Source organism: Mastigoproctus giganteus, chromosome 6 (assembly GCF_048544385.1).
Source record: "Mastigoproctus giganteus isolate SK-2022 chromosome 6, ASM4854438v1, whole genome shotgun sequence".
In the NCBI taxonomy this organism is placed as follows: domain Eukaryota; kingdom Metazoa; phylum Arthropoda; class Arachnida; order Uropygi; family Thelyphonidae; genus Mastigoproctus; species Mastigoproctus giganteus.
The window spans coordinates 168348443-168370923 of NC_143580.1; the positions used below are offsets into that span (position 1 = coordinate 168348443).

General features: G+C 38.2%; 1 protein-coding gene across 1 annotated transcript in view; it reads right to left on the reverse strand.

Annotated features, from left to right (window-relative positions):
* Window positions 1-22481, reverse strand: part of LOC150084737 (RNA polymerase II-associated protein 1) — a 630471-nt gene that overhangs the window by 348533 nt on the left and 259457 nt on the right. Inside the window, exon 13 of the mRNA XM_090376342.1 lies at window positions 6527-6694. Within this exon, the coding sequence (XP_090232468.1) occupies window positions 6527-6694 (168 nt within the window). The remainder of the gene's footprint in view (window positions 1-6526; window positions 6695-22481) is intronic.

Sequence of the window (22481 nt, forward strand, 5' to 3'; positions counted from 1 at the left end):
GGTGTCAAGACTAATACTCAAGATTTCTAAGCGGTACAAGCTAAAGATTATAATGATTTATGCACCAACATAGGGCCATGATGATGAAGAGGTTGAAGAAATGTACACCAAAATTGAGAGTCTTCTAGATGAGCAGAAAACCAACTATGCTATTATTATGGGGGACTTCAGTGCTAAGGTTGGAAAAAGACAAAACAGCGCAGAAAGAGGAACTATAGGAAATTTTGGAATTGGTGAAAGAAATGAAAGAGGCGAAAGACTTGTGGAATTTGCAGAATCTCAAGGACTGTCAGTAATGAACACTTTTTTCAAGAAAAGGGTGAACAGAAAGTGGACATGGAAGAGTCCAAATGGATTAACAACTAATGAAATCGACTTCATCCTCAGTAACAGAAGATATATTGTGAATGATGTTACCGTCCTGAATAAGGTAAATATTAGAAGTGATCACAGAATGGTAAGATGTACACTTGATATAAATGTAGGAAAGGAAAGGAAAAAACTGACTCGAGTAAATAATACAAAGGTCTTTGAGATAACAGAAGAGGAGAAAAAGCAGTATGTACTGGAACTTAAGAACAAGTTTGAGCTTCTGCCGACTGCTCAGGACCAAGATATCGACAAGGAATATTACAACTTTCTGAAAGTGATAAAGCCCAAGAAACCTATAGGGAAAAAGAAATCCAAAGAAGAAAAAATTAGTCAAGAAACACTTGTCATGATGAACCAAAGACAACAAATGAAGAGCATGAAAAACACTGACAGGGAGTAGAAAGAGACTCAGAGAGGACATAAGAAGATTTAACACAAGAAAAGTAGAACAAGCATTAAGGGAAAACAAAGGATTTAAATCAACAGCCATAAGCAGTAATATAGAAAGACAGATGATACTGAAACTGAAGAATAGCGATGGTGTACTTATAAACAGCAAAAAAGGCATAATTCAAATAGCAGAAGACTACTATAGAGAATTATACAAGGAGCAAGGGAATGATGCCAGCAGTGGGGAAGATGGACTGCAAAGTAGCAACACATACGACATACCCGATATTCTTCCCGATGAGGTAGAACATGCATTGAAGAAAATGACGAATCAGAAAGCCCTGGGGGAAGATGAAGTTACTATAGAGTTGTTAAAATTGGGAGGAAGAGACATAACACAAAAACTGGGAAGGCTCTTCACAAAGTGCATTCGAAAAGGTGTGACGCCTAAGCAGTGGAATAATGCAATCATAGTTTTGCTGCATAAGAAAGGAGATAAATCAGAAATCGGAAATTATAGACCACTTAGCTTGTTATCCCATATCTACAAGTTGTTCACAAGGGTCATTACTAACAGGTTAGAAAGAATACTTGATGAGAATCAACCGAAAGAGCAAGCTGGCTTTAGGACAGGATTCTCAACTATGGATCACCTTCACGTAATATCACAGCTAATGGAGAAAGCAAATGAATATAAAACACCATTATGCCTGGCATTTGTGGATTATGAAAAGGCATTTGACTCCATACAGCTTAAGGCAATGTTTAGGGCACTGGAAAGACAAGGCATAGATACCCCATATATTATGATTTTGAAGAAAATATATGAGAGTGCTACCTCCTTTATTAGACTAGACAAAGACAGTAGGAAATTTAAAATTGAGAAAGGAGTTCGACAAGGAGACACAATATTTCCGAAGTTGTTTACTGCTGCCCTTGAGGAAGCTTTCAGAAGATTAGACTGGTCGCAGAAAGGAGTCAATGTGAACGGAGAGTACCTAAACCATTTACGATTTGCAGATGACATTGTGGTCATAAGCCACGATCCCAAAGAATTAGAGGAAAATCTTAATCAGTTATGTACAGTTAGTAAGGATTTTGGACTAAAGATGAATATGGCTAAAACAAAAGTAATGATGAACAAGTATGCCACAGAAAGAGAAATAATGATTGAAGGAGCAGTAATTGAAAAGGTGGAGTCATATACTTATCTGGGACAAGTTATTAGCTGTAATAATGATAAATGGCTAGAAGTCAAGAGAAGAATAAATTTTGGATGGATAGCATTCAGGAAATATAGTCACATACTGAACAGCAATATCCCAGTTTGTCTAAAACATAAAATAATGAACCAATGTATACTCCCCACCATGACCTATGGAAGCGAAACTTGGGCACTCACCAAAAGAATGGAAGAGAAACTGAGAACTACACAGCGAAGAATGGAACGAATTATATTGGGAATCAGACTGTTAGATAAGAAGAGAAACACATGGCTTAGGCAGCAAACTCAAGTAAAGGACATTCTTATCAAAATTAAAGAACTAAAATGGTTTTGGGCAGGACACATAGCTCGAAGACATGGTGATAGATGGACTAAGAAAATAACAGAATGGTATCCAAGAGGAGCTAGAAGAAAACCTGGAAGACAAAGGCGGAGATGGATAGATGAAATTCATGAGTTTGTGGGTAGTAAATGGATGGCCAGTGCTCAAAACAGAAGGAATTGGAAAGTTGCTGGAGAGGCCTTCATCCTGCAGTGGATTGAAAATGGCTGATGATGATGATATATATGTATATATATATATATATATATTTTTTTTTTAACTCAATCATTTTTCTCTTTCTCCTACACTGGGGGGGATGCAATGGTGTGTAATGTAATTTAAATACTAAAACTAGGGTTAGTGTGAACTTAATTGTAACATTAATGGTTTGTGTTCTTTTTTCACACACTTACACTTTCATTCATTATTCTGGCTTTCATTTCATTTGTTTGACTCTTGCTTTCTGCACTGCACTCTCTGGGCACCTCAACTTACTATTATTCTTCAGTTGTGGTGCAGTCCTAGCCGCAAGTTTTTTGCAGGCCAGGGGAGAATGCAGTGATAGTGTTTGTGTTGTTAGTAAATGTTTGTTAGTATATATAAAGTAGTGTAAGTTATTATTAACTTTGTATTCTTTCAGCCAATTACATTCGCTCTTCCACTCAGTCCCATTTACCATAACACTCATTCGTTCATGCTGGGTCAGTCTTTCTTTCATCAAAACCGACATTTATTCCCTTTTACAATAATTCCTAATTCATTCTTTCACTCAGTGGCCAGCCTATTCATTCTGTCTTTCGTTCTTCTTTCATTGCATTTCCATATTTAGACTGAGTGTGAAATAAAGGAATTCATCTCTATAAGCATAATTTTAGTGAAAAGATCCAAACAAATACTGATATCAGATTTAAAACACAGCTCACTAACCAAGGAAAATAAGAAAAGAAATCTTGCAGATCATCCCATTTTCGCATTCTTGAAATGCTAAACAATATGTGGCTGAGAGTGGCCATTAGAGAAAGGCTCCATGGCAGAAGAGACCATCACCAAGTTGTGACCTGAGGTGACTAGAGGACCACTCACATTCACTATGACTTTGAAGGGTTGTTTGTGAGAAAAATATCAGAATGTAAGGTGTGTGCATGTAGTTAGGATTGTCTTAGTATTCTGGTAGGTAAACGAACAATCTGTGAGAGGTCATTAGTAACTGCAAAAGCCTCAGCATCTAACAGTTAGGTCTGTGTGAATAAAAAACTGAAGGTAGATGGAGTTGTGAACATTAAAATCATGAAAGGAAAATAACTCCACCGTTAGGAAAGTTGGACTTGAGAAAGCTGAGTTTCAAAGAAAGAAAGAAAGAAGGAAAGTCAGAGTTCTAAGTGAGTAGTGGAGTTGAGAGAATGATAGAGGCATGTAAATACACCTCACTCAGACATTTTTCATGTCTGAGTGAGGTGTATTTACTTAATATGCCATAAAGCATTGATTGAAAACAAATGGTTTGAAAAGAAAAGAACAACAGCACAACACTGTTGTGGCTAGTGCAGAGCCTGATTTTGACTGAAATGAACATTTTTGAGATGAAACTGCAATGCAGAATAAGGGCACAGTCAAAACAGCCCTCTTCATCAGGGGAGCTTGCAAATGCATTAAAAAAGGAATGGCCCAATACCAGTAGTGTTCTATAAGAAATTAGCAAAACACCTTCCATAATGCAATGAGTCATCAAAAGTAAGTCTAAATATTAATTTCTTTGCATTAATACATGTTTTGTTCATAACTACAAGTGTCCCAACTTTTGGTAGGCAGTGTATATCAGACCTATTATCTGGGAGGCTTTAACACTCACTTCAGGTATAACTCTTTAACATAAAAGAGGGATGTAACATTCTCTAAATGGGACAGAAAGTGCAGCTTCGTTATTTATTGCCTAAATATGGCTTAAAAATTATCCCTACTGGCACTGTAGGAGAGAAAACTGAAATACTATTAAGAAATTATTCAGTATTCTTCAAAGGTAGAAATGCATTTCTATCTTTAACTAACAGAGAAGATATACATATGAAGACAGTTCCTTAAATCTTCAGGAATGTAGTTCCTGAAGATCACCTGTAGCATAATCATAAATATGTAATCCCTAGAATAACTGTGATATTTAAATCAATCACAAGAGTGAACTCTATGCAAACAACACCCATTACTGACTCACCTTTTTTTATTATTGTTATTAATTGTGCAGGCCTCATTAGCATGGCAATGTCTAAATAAGAATATAGTCCTTTCAGGTGAAGGTAACTTTGAAACGTAAATCACTCAGAAATCATCAATTTAGTGACAAATAATATCTAATTTAATTCACAGATTACTGCATGCACTTCTGAATAAAATAGTGGTAAACATTGATCGCAGTTTCTCCACAAGTGGAAACTGGATTAAACTGGATATATTTAAACCAATAAATTTTCATTAATTTATTATTTTATAAAGCATTCTATGTTAAAGTTTCAAGTATTCTATTATCAGTAATTGACATATATGGACCCCATAGTTAGCTTGATCATGAAGTGAAGTGAAGCAGGATTAATGTTATATGAGTGCATGTTTTTTTTTTTTTTTTTATGTCAAAAATGATGTGAATAGATAAAAATTCATTATTATTATTTTTATTTCAAGACCATATAATTTGGAGATATGGCTTATATTCAAGCAAATACAAGTACAGATAACCCTCGTATAACATGGTTATTAGGTTCCTAAAAAATGTTGTGTGAAACTATGTTATATGTGACGAAGAAAAAGAGTCGAAGAAAAATAGTGAAAAAATTACATCCATAAGTAACATATATAAGTACAGTGTTGTGCGAGGATTGCCACAATTTATCAATCGTGTTAGAGTGAAACCGTGTTGTAGAAGTACTGTTTATACGGGGGTTACCTGCATACACAATGTTATTTTTATAATTTTCCTTTAGGCATTAGTGGGTATATTCTGTCACACTACAGATTTTGATAAGAGTAATAATGGTCTGGGAAGGATTGAATCCAGTAAAAAGCCTCTTCAGATTGGGGTGTAATTAGCTGACTTGAAGTCAAGGAAATAGGGTTTACCCTTGTGAGTTACTCTTCATTGCCTTGTAGATAACCTGGAATGTATAAGTGGGTATATAAACTGGAATACCATAAGAAGTAGTCCACATGGCCTAAATATTTGATGAACCAAAATTTCTCAAGAGAAAGGATGCATATACACTTTAAGCTTTACACTAATACAGACTAGTTTTAAACATGTGATGAACTCTCATAAATGACAAACTAGTTGTGCTCAAACTATGATATTTATGTAATTAAAACTAATGATTCAGGGAAAGTCCCCATGGTCTCGAGATATGAAAATGTATCCCCAATTGACAAAGGGGAATTAAAGGCGACATGAGTAATTACAGACCTGTTAGCTTAATTTCTGCTCTAAAAATAATGGAGTCACTGGTTAAATAAGCAATGCAGGACCATCTACACAGGCGTGTAGTTATACTTCAGTCACAGCATGGGCTTGTCTGACCAATTCAAATGGATACTATGATGCAGTCACAAAGGAACTAGGTGTAAAAAATAGTTTTTTTTCTCTTTTTTTTTTCATTCATAAAGAGGGATCAAAAGGTGACATGAGTAATTACACCCAGTGGCTAAACTCAAACTTCTGCACATCTATTTTGCAATGATCCTTCGTCCATTTGAATCACTGCCTTCTCATGTGCGTAGTCTGAGCAAGAAGAAAAATCCCATCAGCACTGAGCTTGCTCAATCCATTCAAAGCCTTAAACACCTCACTCAGATCACCTTACAGGGCCTAATTTCTAGACACTGCAATTTGCAAAATTGAAGGTTTTCTTTGTAAGAGCATCCCTCTGTTCCCCTCACCAATCTCATTGCCCTTCTCTGTATCTGTTTCAACAGCTGTACATCCTTTCTACAATGAAGCCTCCAGACCTGTATGTCTTATTTAAGGTGTGATTGCTGGAACAAACTTTATCTGTCATTGTGGAAGTGGATAGCTTGAATAAATTCAAGGAAGAACTACACAAACCACTGGAGGCAACAGACAGGCAAAATGGGAAGGTTTTTTTTTTTTTTTTTTTGCCTGATGCTGTATAGTTTGCTTTTTTTTTTGCACCATTTGCCATTACTAATACTATTCTACGTTTTCTTAGAAATCTTACCTCATCAAATTCACAAATCAATAGATTATAAATGGAAAATATAGAGGCTGCTATAACAGACTCAGCAGTATCATCTAAGGCCCATCGGAGAAGTGGAACAATTCCTGATTCAAGTAGATGAGGAAGTAAGCATGACTGTAGACAATCATCAAACAAACCTTGCCAATACTGTAAGACATAATAGAGAAATTTTTAAATTTAACAATCAAAAATATTACTCATATTAACAATAGATTTCAATGAAATATTTAAAACAGTTATCACAACTGCAATTAGGAATTTAAAAAATTCTTAACTGCATTTGTTGATATACAGCGTGGCTATAATTAAAGCTCACCTACTGCAATGAATATGCAGGGAAAACTAAGGGAAAACATTCATTTAGCAGACACACTATAAATACGCAAACAAAAATTATGCCAAAAAAATAAAAATGCATTTAAAAGATATCACTTGCTTTGAAAACTGCAAAAGAGGCATGTGGGGAGAAGGTATGTATATAAAAATTCAGAATGTCATAGTGGGCCCAAGAAGTTATGGAAACAGTATTGTAAGAAATTTATGGCAGATAAAACTGTTAAATCCATATTGAAATTTAAAGAGAAGGGCAAAGAGGATTAAGATACTTGTGAAAGAGACTAATTTTGGGAATATTCAGGGAAATTTTCATAGAAGTAGTTTAAAATAAAACATTAAACTATAAAAATCAAGAGCAAATATGAATGGCAAATAAAAACTGTTATTTGCCATTTGAAATGATCTGGGAGAGGGGGTATTATTAACCTGATGGCATTCAGCTGATACACCCTCCCTCAAGATCCCTTCATGAAATGGCTTTTTTCTCTATTAAAATTCTTTCGTGATTTTCTACACTGTCTGATATTTTGCATTAAGCTATGTATCAGAATAAAAATGATGGAAAAAATTTTGGTATTTAATTTCAGAATAGAGAGAACACCATAATGGAAGTAATTAAAGATGATGAAGATGAATTAAAAAAAAATAATAAAAAAAAAAAAAAAAAAAAGAGAAGGATATGATATTTCAAAAGTATGGAGTAAATACTTTGATGAATTGCTGGTAGAATCACAGACATCACTGAAGAGGAAATTACTGAAATAAAGGAAATTATGGAAGGTGCAATAAGAGTAAATGAAATTATACCTCAAATGCTGAAGGCCAGAGGGGAAAAACAGTCTCATTATTGTTAACTGTATTATTCAGTTGTTTTTTTCTGAGAGAGAGAGAGAGAGAGAGAGAGAGAGAGAGAGAGAGAGAGAGAGAGAGAGAGAGAGAGAATCAAATATTTGCAATAAGACAAATTACAGAAAATAACAAAAACCTATATTTAGGATTTGTTGATATTGAAGAAGTGCATGAAAAAATACCAAGAAATCAATTCTTTCAATTAAGCCAATGGCTGTTGTGCTGTATCTGACAAGTATATCTCAAAAATAACGACTGTGAATTAACCGTTAATTAATGATTAGAAATCTGGATTTTTTTTCCACACTAAATATCGTCAAACTTTTATATAAGATGATTTGGAAGTGGAAAATTATTGTTTACTTAGAATTAAGCAAGCAAAGAATCCTATCAGATACAGCAGTGCCACAGTTTCTATTTTTGCCAATATGCTAGTTTCACTTTCAGCATTTCGTAAACAACATGTGTTGCTTGCTCACAGGTGTGTTTTCAATTCGCACATTGGTTGTGTAGTGAAGGCATCTGCTAGAGAAAGTCGTTCCACTTTGTTTTATGTTTAAGTTGTTGTAAAATATGTTTTTTTTGTCTTGATTATTATTATTAACATAAAATGGTTTCTTGCTTTGATTACACTGGTCAACACGTAAAATGTTATGAAAGTGAAAATCACATTAAAATTTGTTGATTGGCTCTTGTTTTCGAATTACACTTGGGGGGGGGGGGTCTCATATTAGTGAGTTACTCTACATTATCAACTACGGCTCTCAGGGTGCCTCCGTAGCCAGGTGGGAAGGAGCAGCAGTGCGTAGCACACGCTTCTTGATTAGACCGGGGTTCGAGCCCGTCACCACCAAATATGGAGGATGAGGAAAGGTCAAGCAATGACCACCGCATATCCCGGAGCAATATGGCCTTAGTCACTAATGCTCCTAAAAACCAAATAACAAACAACCAAATAAACAAACAAACAGTTCTCAGCACAACGCATGAAAACACCACAATTTCAGTACCACGACACTCTTATCATGTGATTGGCAACCGTTGTCTCATTCTGCAACACATGATAAGTTGTCACTTCAAATTCATCTTAAACTCTGTTGCAGTAATAGTAGTAGAGGCATATGATGGAAGAAAGCAAGTATATGAGCTTATGTAGCATCAGCCAAAAAAAAAAAAAAAAGAAAAGAAAAAAATTCGCAAATCCATTCTCTTTGAACGTTTGTCCGCTTCCTCCTTGAATTTATTTATTCAATCTACCAACTTCCACGACAGATGGAAGTTTATTCCAGCAATCAATTACCTGCTGAAGAAAGACAAATTTCTGCACATCTATTCTACGATTGTCTTCCCTCAATTTGAATTTATGCCCATCTGGTTCGTAATCTGAGCAAGAGGAAGAATCCCATCAGAACTGAGACTGCTCAACCCATACACCTCAATCAGATTACCTCGCAGGTGCCTAATCTCCAGATGCTTTAATTTGCAGAACTTAGGCCTTTCTTGGTAAGAGGACCCCATTGTTCCCCTCACCAATGTCACTGTCCTCTGTACTCACTCAAGCAACTTTACATCCTTCCTAAAATGAGGCCTCCAGACCTGTACGCAGTACTCAATGCGTGGCCTGACCATTGCCTTATAAAAAGGGATAATCACCTCCTTTTCCCTACTAGCAAAATTCCTATATATCATTGACAATACCCCATGACCTGCTCTGGAAGCCTGCCTGCGCTGCTCAGAAAACTTCACATCTGACTGTACAATTACCCTCTTGTGTTTTTCATTTTCTACCAAACTAAATGTAGTACCACATAGTTGGTACATTTCTCTGGAGTTACTTCAACCCATTTGCAGTACTTTGCATGTGTCAATGTACCACTTCCGAGCCATCTGCCCAACTTTTCTAGATCCTGTTGCAGTAGCACACTGCCATTACTATCATGCCTACCTTTGTATCATCTCCCACTCAACCACCCTATTATCCATAGTAGCAACTTTCCCTTAATATCATACTGCTCCAATTTGTACAGTAGTCTTCCATTTTTCTTTCTTTTTTTTTTTTTTTTAGGAGCATTAGCAACTAAGGCCATATTGCTCCGGTGCGGTGGTCATTCCCTGACCTTTCTGCATGCTCTGTATTTGGTGGTGACGGGCTCGAACCCCGGTCTAATCAAGAAGCGTGTGCTACGCACTGCTGCTCCTTCCCACCTGGCTACGGAGGCGCTAGTCTTCCATGCACAACAGTATCAAAGCTTTCCTGAAATCCAAGCATATGATATAAAAATTATTTTTTGCATCCAGTTCCCTTCTAACCATATCATAGTATTCAATCAAATTTTTCAGACAAGGTTTTCCCTTAACAAACACATGCTGCTTCTGAATTATTACTGCAGTCTTGTCTAGATGATCCTGCAATGCATCTTTAACCAGTGACTCTATTATTTTTCTCGAACAGAAGTTAAACTAACAGGTCTGTAATTACTAGTGTTACCCTTTGATCCCCCTTTGTGAATTGGAGATACATTTGCACATCTGTGGTCCATGGGGACTTCCCCTGAGTCCAAGGATGTTGTAATAAATATGGCTAATTGCTTGCTTATTTCCTTTGCCACCTCCTTTAATATAACTGGATATATCCCATCCACCCCAGGTGATTTTCTTATGTGTAACTTCAACAATTTTTCCTCCACTTCGCTCTCAGTTATTAAAAAATCATTAAGCTCCCCGTTAGAGTTTAATAAACTTACATCCTCCACTTCCCCATGGTATTCCTACGAGGGAATGCAGATGCAAAATACTCATTCAGTTTGTCAGCTTTCTGAGCAGGATCATCAACAATCGAACTATCAATATCAATTGGACCAATCTGATTCATCCCCTTCCTTATAGAGTTTATATAATTGTTGCTGTTTTTCTTAGCATCCTTTGCCAAAGATTTCTTGGAATCTGCATTCGCTTAACTAACTTCCTCCGTGACTTGATTAGACCAGCTTATATTTACCATAAGCTTCTGTGTCTCCTGATAATTTATATGCATCCCATGCACCTTTCTTCTCTGCCACGAGTTTCTTTAGTTCATCTGACATCCAATTAATTGGTATAAAAAGCCTAGTAGCTTCCATCATTAATTCCTAAAGTACGGCTAGGTACTGGGTGATTTGTTCTGAATTAACAGTTGTTTTAGCCTAAATGGATGTCAGATGAACTAAAGAAACTTGTGGCAGAGAAGAAAGGTGATAGTGCAGTATATGTGTGAAGAAGTCATGTTAGCTTCAAGAAAGAGTCCCTTAACTCAAGCCATAAAAAATGCCTACTTCTTGTACTTTGGGTGTAAAGTAGGTGACCAGGACAAGAACTGAGCTCCACACATATACTGCACTATCTGTTCATCAAACTCAATGTGTGGGTGAATCAAAAAAGAGGTGTTATACCTTTTGGAGTGCCCATGATATATGGAGGGAGCCAACAAACCACGTCACAGACTGTTACTTCTGTATGGTGCTTCCTATTAGAAAAGGGATGACGATGAAGAAAAAGTGGACAGTGATGTACCCAAAATACCATCTGCAATTCGTCCCGTGACTCATGGTGAAGTATTACCTATTCCTGAACCACCTGACCATTTTACTGATAAAGATGAAGACACCGATGAACATCAACTTGATATAGTATTAGTATTAGTATTAGTAACGGCCGCATGGTGCAAGAAAGCCTATGGCTTATGCTGCACCAGCCAAAAAAAAAAAAAAAAAAAAAAAAAAATCCGAACAAAACAATGATAAAAACAAAAAAAAAAAAAAATAATAATAAATAAATAACTAAATAATAATAATTAATAAATAAAAAAAATAAAATAAAAAGGAAATTAAACCTATCATCCTATGTGCTTCCCTTACCCGAAAGTACTATCCAGATGACCTTTGAATTTCCCCAAACTGTCGGCCTCTACCACCCATGAAGGCAACTTATTCCAGTAATTTATAACTCGCTGGCTAAAATAGAACTTCCTGCAATCCAATCTAAACATTTCCCCCCGTAACTTGAATTTATGTCCCCTAGTTCTAGCATCATTTATAATCTTGAAAATTTTGTCCTCATTCATTTTACTGATGCCTCTCAGAGCCTTAAACACCTCAATCAAATCTCCTCTAAGGTGTCTAGTTTCCAAACTCTGCAACCCACATATTCGAAGTCTTTCTTCATAAGGACGCCCTTTTGCCGATCTCACCAGGCGAGTTACCCTTCTTTGCACCCTTTCAAGAAGCTCGATGTCTTTCTTCAGGTGCGGTCTCCATACTTGAACACAGTATTCCAAGTGTGGTCTAACATAAGCCTTATATAATGGGATTATCACGTCCCTATCTCTACTTGCAAAAGTTCGATAGATCATCGATAGGACACCATGGGCCTTCCTTGCAACCTGTTTACAATGCTCAGAGAATTTCATGTCTGACCGTATCGTAACACCCAAGTCCCTTTCCTCCAGTACTGGCTTTAGTTGAACTCCACCAAGTGAATAAGTTTTTTTGGGATTACTGTTTCCGAGGTGTAATACCTTACACTTTGTTGGATTAAAGCACAGCTGCCATTTTTCTGACCATTCCTGAAGTCTATCTAGGTCTCTCTGAAGAAGCTCAGCTTGACAGTGATCATTAACTACTCTCCCAATTTTAACATCATCCTCAAATTTAGACATCACGCCCTCTATCCCTTCATCAATGTCGTTTATGAAAATTAAAAACAACAGTGGTCCTAATACTGATCCTTGGGGAACCCCACTTCTTACATCAACCCAATCTGAGGAATAGCCATTTATCACAACCCTCTGCCTCCTGCCCTGAAGCCATCCTTCTATCCATCTAAGGATTTTCCCAGTGATTCCAACCTGTTCCAGCTTATAAAGCAACCGCTCATGTGGGACTGAGTCAAAAGCTTTGCTGAAATCTAAATAAACAATGTCGAAATTATTCCCTAAATCCAGCTCGTGAGTGACCCTTTCGAAATAGCGAACCAGATTTGTTAAACATGATTTTCCCTTTACGAAACCATGCTGAGTATCCTTGAGAATTTCAATTCGATCCAAATGATCCTGAATTCCACCCTTGATCATTGCCTCCATGATTTTCCCTACTACTGAAGTCAGACTGACAGGTCGATAATTTCCAACTTCACTTTTAGAGCCACCCTTATGTATGGGAGATACATTTGCACTTTTCCAATCCAAGGGAATCTCCCCAGAGTCTAATGATGCTCGCATAATTAGCCTCAATGGTTCAATGCACTCGCTTGCTGCCTCTCTTAAGATTATAGGGTATATTCCATCAACTCCAGGAGCCTTACTGGTCTGTAGGCTCGAAAGTTTTTTCATTAAATAATCTTGCGAAATTTCAATATCATTAATTACATATTTTTTAACTTCGCTCCCACAATTTCCCTTTGCCACAAAAGGCTTTTCATTTGTAAATATTGATGCAAAATAACTGTTGAGTTCATCTGCAACGGCAGCTGGTGTATTCATTACTATCCCCTTTCCCTTACATAAAGGTCCGATCTGGTTTGTCCTGCTCTTCTTGGCATTTATATATGTGAAGAATTCTTTATCCCCCCTCTTTGCTCTGTTTGCTAGTGATTTCTCATAAACTGCCTTTGCCTGTCGAACCTTTTCTGTGGCTCTATTACACATCACCTTGTAGCTGTTATAGGCTTCAGTACTTTTTATTGTTCTGTAACCTTTCCATGCCACCTTTTTCTGCTCAAGTAATGCGGCAACTTCACTAGTCATCCAACTTGGAACCCTCCTCGTGGAGTATTTTTTTAATGGTATATACGCATTCAAGGCATCTGTGATTAATGTTTTAAAAGCGTACCACAGTTCAATTGTATTCATTCTCTGCGCGATATCTACCCAATTAATAGAGGCCATGTAGTACCTTAAGGCATCGTAATTTCCTTTTCTGAAATTAAAACCCATTCCTTTGCCTTTTACTTCTGCTACCTCTCTCGTCATCATCCACCGTAGAACTCCGTGATCACTTCCTGCTACTGGTTCCTCTACTGTCAGCCCTGTTATGTCATCTGATTCATGTGTGATGATGAGGTCTAGGATATTCTTTTCTCTAGTATTTTCCCTGACATGTTGATACAAATAACAGTCATCTAGTTGATTTAAAAATTTTGTTCCCCATGTCGAGTTTCCTTCCCATTTACTCCAATCAATTAGAGGCAGATTGAAATCACCCATAATAAGGCATTGACGCTTACTTGCCCATTCCATTTGCATGTAGAGGCTTTTGTCATAATCTTCACAATCACCTGGTCTGTAGATTACTCCTACTCGCATTATACCTTTGTTTCCAACTATCTCACACCATACAGACTCTATACTAGCATGTGAGACGTCTGAATCCGGGAAAGCTATCGTCGCACTCAGGCTGCTTCTGATAAGAAGCATTACCCCACCACCCCTTCTATCTAACCTATCCTTCCTAAATACATTATACAAGCCGTACTGAAACTCATCATCCCCAATTTCCGGGTGGCACCACGTCTCCGTAAGCCCTATTATGTCCGCGTTACTTGTTTTAACCAGCAGTTCGAATTCGCTCATTTTATTGACGACACTTCTAACGTTACTGTATAAACAATTAAGATTTACTGTTCTTGTATATTTAACAACCCTAACACAACCCTTGAAGTTTTTTAGGCTCTCTTCCCTGGCATTAGCTACCCGCCCACGTGAAACGTTTGTGCCCCCAGAACATCTAGATAATACGTCCAGTTGGGGTAACAGATAAGAACTCTTGAGGTATGTGCAAGGGTTACTTTGACCAATATTATCAGATAAACGCGTGTCAGTATTACCCACATCCCCCCTAACTAGCAGTTTCCCTGAACCTTTAAGGTATCCTCAATAATACTGGCAAAAACTTTTGCACCACCTTTGTTTAAGTGTATCCCGTCTCTACAAAACAAATTCCTTCTACCTACAAGTGTGGGCCATGCTGATAGAAATTTACCCCCTAAAGCCTTGCAGATTCCTTCAAGTCTTGAGTTAATCCACAAGGCTCTTAACATATAATCCCTCCTATCGTGTCTGGGCAGAATTGCAGACACATAGACATTATGGCCTAGCTCGCGACATTTCCTCAGCATGGTCCTGTATTTTTCCAACAAATCGTCAGATCGTGTACGTTTAATATCGTTTGTCCCCACATGAATAATAATATTTTCTTTACCCCCTTTAAAATCTGACAGTCTGTTGGTGACATCATCAATAGTTGCTCCCGGCAGACATACCCTGGTTCTCCTCCACCTATCTTTATTACAAAAATATACACAAAGAAGTACAGTAGCCATCTACGTTAAGGGATCCACCAGTTTGTCCAAATCTTTATTCTTTCGAACCACGTAAGATCGCAGAAAGTGAGCTTAATGCATCCGTCAGCGTAAATTGAGTTTAATGCATCAGGGATCTCAAACTGCCGAAGAATAAGGCAGAGCGTTTGGCTTCGAGGCTACAACAGTGGAATCTTCTAGATCATTCTGTGAAAGTGACAACATTTTGTACTCAAAATAAAGACTATGATAAATTCTATCGAATAGAAGGTGAACTCACTGTTTGTAAGGATGTTGATGGTCTAATGGCAGCAATGAACACGAAGCACATTCCCAAAGAACAGCGACTATTTATAGACTCTTCTAAGGTTAGGTTTAAGGGTGTGTTATTACATAATGGAAATATGCAGCTTTCAATACCTCTTGCATATGCCATCCACAAAAACAGAAACATACATAAACATGGAGAATATCCTCCTAAGTGTACACTATCAGAAGTATGAATAGCAAATATGGATGATTAACAATAGTATTAGTACGGGTATATGATGCAAGAAAGCAAGCTTATACAGAAGCAGCCAAAAAAAAAAAAAAAAATCCCATTCCCATTCACTCCAGATGTTTCTCTAGTACTGCCTTGAATTTATTTAAATTGTCAACTTCCACAACAACAACAAATGGCAGTTTGTTCCAGCAATCAGCCACCTGCTGGCTAAAGGCAAATTTCCATACATCTATTTTATAACTGTCTTTCCTTAATTTGAATTTATGACCCGACAGGTGATTGATCTGTGCAAGAGGAAGGATCCCATCAGCACTCAGCATGCTCAAACCATTCAAGGCCTTAAACACCTCAATCAGATCACCTAACAGGTTCCTGGTCTCCAGACACTGCAATTTGCAGAACTTCAGCTTTTCTTCATTAGAGCAACCTTTGGTTCCATTCACCAATCTCGTTGTCCTTCTCTGCACTCATTCTAGCAGCTCTACATCCTTCCTAAAATGAGGCCTCCAGACCTGTATAGAGTACTTAAGGTGTAGCCTGACCATTGCCTTATACAAGGGGATGATAACGTCCTTATCCCTGCTAGAAAAATTTCTGTATATCACTGACTAGACACCATGAGCTACTCTTGCAGATTGTTTGTACTGCAAAGAAATCAGACTGCACAATTACCCCTGGTCTTTTTCGTTCTTCACTACCCTGAGTGTAGTACCATAAAGAGTTGATATGTTACTTGGCGGTTACTGCTACCCATATGCAGTACTTTAAATTTGACAATGTTAAATTTCAGTTGTCAATGTTAAACCACCTCTTAACCCATCTACACAATTTTTCTAGCTTCTGTTGCAGTAGAATTCTGTAAGTAGTGTCATTAACAACCATGCCAACCTTCGTATTGTCTGCAAACTTGGACAATAAGCCTGATATACCTTTATCAATATAAATAATAAATAAAGAAAACAACAATGGGGCCAACGCTGAACCCTGGGGGACTCCACTAATAACATTAGTCCATGAAGAGCAGTGTCCGTTGACTACCACCCTCTGTCTTATCCCACTCAACCATCCCTTTATCCATAGCAGCAATTTGCCCTTGATGCCATACTGCTATAATTTGTCTTCCATGTGCTACAGTATCAAAAGTTATCCTAAAATCCAAGTATACAATATGAAAATTATTTTTTGCATCCAGTTCCTTTGTGACCACATCACAGTATCCAATCAAATTGGTCAGACAAGACTTCCCCTTAACAAACTCATACTGTGTTGAAAATATAACTGCCATCTTGTCTAGATGATACTGCAGTGCTTCTTTAACCTACATTAATTTCCCCGGAACAGAAGTTAAACCAATAGGTCTGTCACCTTTTGATCGCCCTTGTGAATTGGGGCCTTATTTGCACATCTCCATTCCATGGGGACCTTTCCCCGAGTGCAAGGAAGCTCTCATAATTATGGCTAAGGGTTTGCTTACTTCCTTTGCTGCCTCCTTTAATATAACTGGATAGCTTCCATCTACCACAGCTGCTTTTCTTATGTTTAACTTCAACAATTTCATCTCCGCTTAAGGTAAATGAAAAAGGAACCACCTAGTGGTTCCTTTATATACAGATTCTTAATGCATGAAGAATCACTGCTGAAAATCACAATCATCTAATAAATTCACAAAAGCCTTGCTAGTGTGCGAGTGACCAATCTACAAGATCCAATCCGGGAAATAAATTCCAACATTATAAGGGTATAAATGTATGGCGGTTCATTGTACTAAGCAGAGTCTTTAGACCTATAACACAGTCCTGTCTCAATTTTGCTTTCCCAGTGCTTATATCACACCAAACTGACTGAACATTGCACTCTCCACCCATATCAACTGGAAGCACTTCCTTAGATTTTATGTTTCTTAACTAACAGCATAACCCCTCCTCCCTTCCTATCCCGTCGATCCTTTCTGTACACATTGTACTTCCCAAATGCTAATTCTGCATTCCTTATATCAGTGTGACACCACATTTCTCATATCTCACAATATTTGCCTTTGATCTTTTCACTAGCACTTCAATCAAATTTATTTACTAAACTCCAAGCACTGGTGAACATGGAAGTATACATGCACCTGTTCTATACTCTTAGTTAACACATCCAGTTATAATGAAGGAAGCAGAGAGAAGTAAGCAAACCCTTATGAGAGCATCCTTAGAGTCAAGGGTGGTTCCCATGGACTGGAGGTGTGAAAATGTATCCCCAATTCACAAAGGGGGTTCAAAGGGTGACACAAATAATTATAGACCTGTTAGTTTAACTTTTGTTCCGGAGAAATTATGGAGTTACTGGTTAAACAGGTGATACAGGATCACCTAGCCAAGACTGCAGTAATAGTTCAGACACAGCATGGGTTTGTAAAGGGGAAGTCTTGTCTGACCAATTTGATTGGACACTATGATGTGGTCACAAGGAACTGGATGCAAAAAATAATTTTGATATCATATACTTGGATTTCAGTAAAGCTTTTGAAACTGTTGCACATGGAAGACTGCTGTACAAATTGGAGCAGTATGGCATTAAAGGAAAGTTACTGAAATCGATATAGCGATGTTAAGTGGGCGACGGCAGAGAGTGGTAATAAATACTGCTCTACGTGGACTAATGTTATTAGCGGAGTCTCCCAGGGTTCAGTGATGGACCCATTGTTGTTTTGTGTATTTATCAATGATATCGATGAAGGTATATCAGGCTTAATGTCCAAGTTTGCAGATGATACAAATGTTGGCAGGGTTGTTAATGACAGTGAAGACAGTATGCTATTGCATACAGGATCTATAAAAGTTAGGCAGATGGGCTGAGAAGTGGCAACTAAAGCTTAACATCGACAAATGCAAAGTACACCATATGGGTAGCAGTAATCCAAGAGAAACATACCAATGGTTTTGGTACTACACTCAGGGAGGTGGAGAGTGAAAAATACTTGGGGTAATTGTGCAGTCAGATATGAAGTTCTCTGAGCAGTGCAGATGGGTGCCAGAGCAGGTCATTGAGTTTTGTCAATGATATATAGGAATTTTTCTAGCAGACACAAGGAGGTGATTATCCCTTTGTATAAGGCAATGCTCAGGTCACACCTGGAGTACTGTATACAGGTCTGGAGGCTTCATTTCAGGAAGGATGTAGAGTTGCTAGAATGAGTACAGAGAAGAGCAACAAGATTGGTGAGGGGAACTAAGGGTTATGCTTACAAATAAAGGCTTCAGTTCTGCAAGTTGCAGCATCTTGAGACTAGACACCTGCGAGGTGACCTGATTGAGGTGTATAAAGCCTTGAATGGTTTGAGCAAGCTCAATGCTGACAGAATACTTCTGCTTGCTCAAATTAAGAATCCGAGGGGAGCATAGAATAAAATTGAGGAAAGACAGTTGTAGAATAGATGTGCAGAAGTTTGCATTTAGCCAGCGGGTAGCTGATTGCTGGAACAGACTTCCATCTGTTGTTGTGGAAGTTCATAGTTTAAATAAATTTAAGGCTGAACTAGACAAACATTTTGAGTGACTGGATGGGTGAAATGGGAAGGTTTTTTTTTTTTTTTGGTTGATGCTGTATAAGTTTGCTTTCTTGCATCATACGCATCTACTAATGCTAATGCTAACACAGCCCATGTATTTACTTGTTCTGTGATGACTCCCAGCAGTCCTTGAAATACCCTGCACCTTGTTTACCAGGCTTCTGCTCATTCCAATAGAAGCATTGCTAGAATCACTTTCACCTCTGCCAGCAGCTATTGTTAATCTATTAGTCCATGTATCCCCCAAGCTAGCAGTTTTTCTACCCACCTAACACTGCTGTGATAGCATCAGCAAATATTCTTGCACTATTCCTATTTATGTGTATCCCATCCCTATAGAAACAGTCTCTCCTGTTAACAAGCACAGACCACACTTAGAAAAATCATTCCCCACAAGCCTTGCACAATCTCTCCAGGGCCAAATCGAATGACAAGGCGCTCATCATATACTCCCTCCTATTGTGTCTGGCCAGAATTTTTGACACTTTCAAACTCAACCCTAATTCACAACTTTTTTTTCAACATCGATCTGTACTTATTATTTATTATTATTGTTAGCCATATGGTGCACCAGCCAAAAAAAATTTCTGAGTCACTCTGAGAGCAAGAGAGAGAGAGAGAGAGAGAGAGAGAGAGAGGGGGGGGGGAGAATCAGAAGTAGAAAGGAATCACCAAGAAAGAGAAGAATGATGATATCCAGCTCAGGACTCTGGGTGTGCCAAGCCCATACTCACCAGATGTGAGCCCCTGGGGGTTAATTTGTTAAGGAGGTTAAGGTCTCAGATCTCCTACACTTAATATCATTTGTGCCAACGTGAACAATAACGTAAACTTTTGTGCTCTTAAAAGATGATATCTGCTTTACAATGTCATTATTTTTGCTCCTGGCAGACATACCCTGGTCCTATTCCACCCATCCTTTTTGCACAATATATTTCCCATGTCCCTGAAAATAACTAGCTCCTGTGGGGCCAGTGCATTCTTCCCTGAAGTTTGCCGCTGTGTTGCCTAATGCACACTGCTGTAGTATTTTTAATTATAATGAATTTGAACAGAAACCATGCCTCAGAAAAGAGCAGCAAAGCAAAGGCTCAAGGTAGTGGGAGTGCTGTAGCTCAGGGGAAAACTGAGCAGGGGGTTGTTCTCTGAATCACAGCCTTATGAAATATATTGCTTGTTTGATGTCTGTAGACCTCAGGAACAGGACATGATATTGCCAAAGGGGATGTCTTTGAATGTGTTCAATATAGAGTGTGGGAACGTTAGCCACCTACTCAGCATTGTTATGGGTCTTTATGAGAGCCTGAAGAACAGCGTGGATGCCCTTGAAGGATTTAAACTGGGGGGCCCATCAAGCTCTCAGCTACCCACAACAATGCTAGAGATTGCACGTGATCATCAGGCAACACAGCAGAAATCCTCAAGGCAGAATGTGCTGGTCCCACAGGAGCTGGTTGTTGTCGGTGGCTATTGTCAGGGACATGGGAAATATATTGGGCAAAAAATGATAGGTGGATTAGGATCAGGGTATGTTTGCCAGGGACAAAAGTTGATGACGTTGTAGAGCAGATCTTTTTTAAGGGCACAAAAGGTGATATCATTGTACACGTGGGCACTAATAATATTAAGAGTAGGAGATTTGCAGCTTTACTTAATAAGTACAGGTCAATGTTGAAAAAAAGTTGGGAGTTAGGATTAAATTTGAAAGTGCCTTCAAATCTGCCCAGACAGGACAGGAGGGAGAATATGATGTGAGCCTTGTCAATCAATTCTGCCATGGAGAAATTGTGCAAGGCTTGTATGAAAGAATTTTTTTCAGCCTGGTCTTGGCTTGTTGACAGGAGAGACTGCTTCTACAGGGAGGGGATACACTTAAATAGAAGGGGTGCATGAATATTTGCTGATGCTATCGAGGCAATGTTAGGTGGGTCGGAAAACTTCTAGCTTGGAGGGCTTCATAGACTAAAAGATTAACAGTAGCCGCAGGCAGAGGCAAAAGCGATTCTTGCACTGCTTCTATTGTAATGAGTACCAGCCTGGAGAACAAGTTGCTGCAGATTTCAGGAGCTACTAGGAGTCATCACGGAACAAGAAAATACATGGGCTGTGTTAGGGTAACTAAGAGTAAGAACAGGCAAATGTATGCTTATATGTACACCAATGATAGGAGTATAGTAAATAAATTTTATGAATTTGAAGTGCTAGTCAAGAGGTCTAAGGCAGATATTGTTGGGATAACAAAAATGTGGTGTCACATAGATATAAGGAAAGCAGAATTTGAATTTTGGGAGTACAATATGTACAGAAAGGATAGACAGGATAGGAAAAGAGGGGTTATGCTGTTAGTTAAGAAACACATAAAATCTAAGGCAGTGCATTCAGTTAACAAGGGTGAACAGTTCAGTCCACCCACATTCAGTCCTAACAATGTTCAGTCATAAACTGAGACCTGGAGGCCTCATTTCAGCCTTAATGACTCTGATAAGAACAATGAAGAACTGCACAGAGAAGTACAGTGGGCCAGTAAATAAGATTGTCTTATAATGGGGGATTTTAACTTCCAGGATATTGACTGGAATTTGTGGTCTGGTCACTCACACACTAACAAGACTTTTGTGAATTTATTGGATGATTGTTTTCTACAGCAGCATGTTGGAGAGGCAACAAGATGGAGTGATACTCTTGATCTGATTATTCATGCATTAAGAATCTCCATACAAAGAAACCACTAGGTGGCAGTGATCAGAAAAGTAGTGATATAGGATTTTCTTAAAGATGTAACTACAATCTGGGTAAAGGGAAAGGTTTTTGCTTTGATAAAGGTGACTATGGTGGTCTCAGACAGTTTTTAAATTCTATACAGTCGGACCAATTGATGATGCTACCAACAGCAAATTCTAAGTGAAAGGCTAGGCACATTATAGACAAAGCAGCCTTTGTGCCATCAAAACCACCACCACAACAACTAAGTGAGAAGCAATCAAGGAATTAATCTTGGAAGCTATTAGGCTTTTCTCATCAATTACGAAATGTTGTTCAAGGTTTAGGCCTAAATGGAAGTCAGATGAATTAATGACACTCGTTTTTTTTGTTTTTGTTTTGTTGTTTGGTTTTTAGGAGCATTAGCAACTAAGGCCATATTGCTCCGGGATATGCGGTGGTCATTCCCTGACCTTTCCGCATCCTCCATATTTGGTGGTGATGGGCTCGAACCCCGGTCTAATCAAGAAGCGTGTGCTACGCACTGCTGCTCCTTCCCACCTGGCTACGGAGGCGCCATGACACTCGTGGCAGAGAAGAAAAATGCATGGAATGTATATAAATTATCAGGCAACACAGAAGCCTATGGTAGATATAAT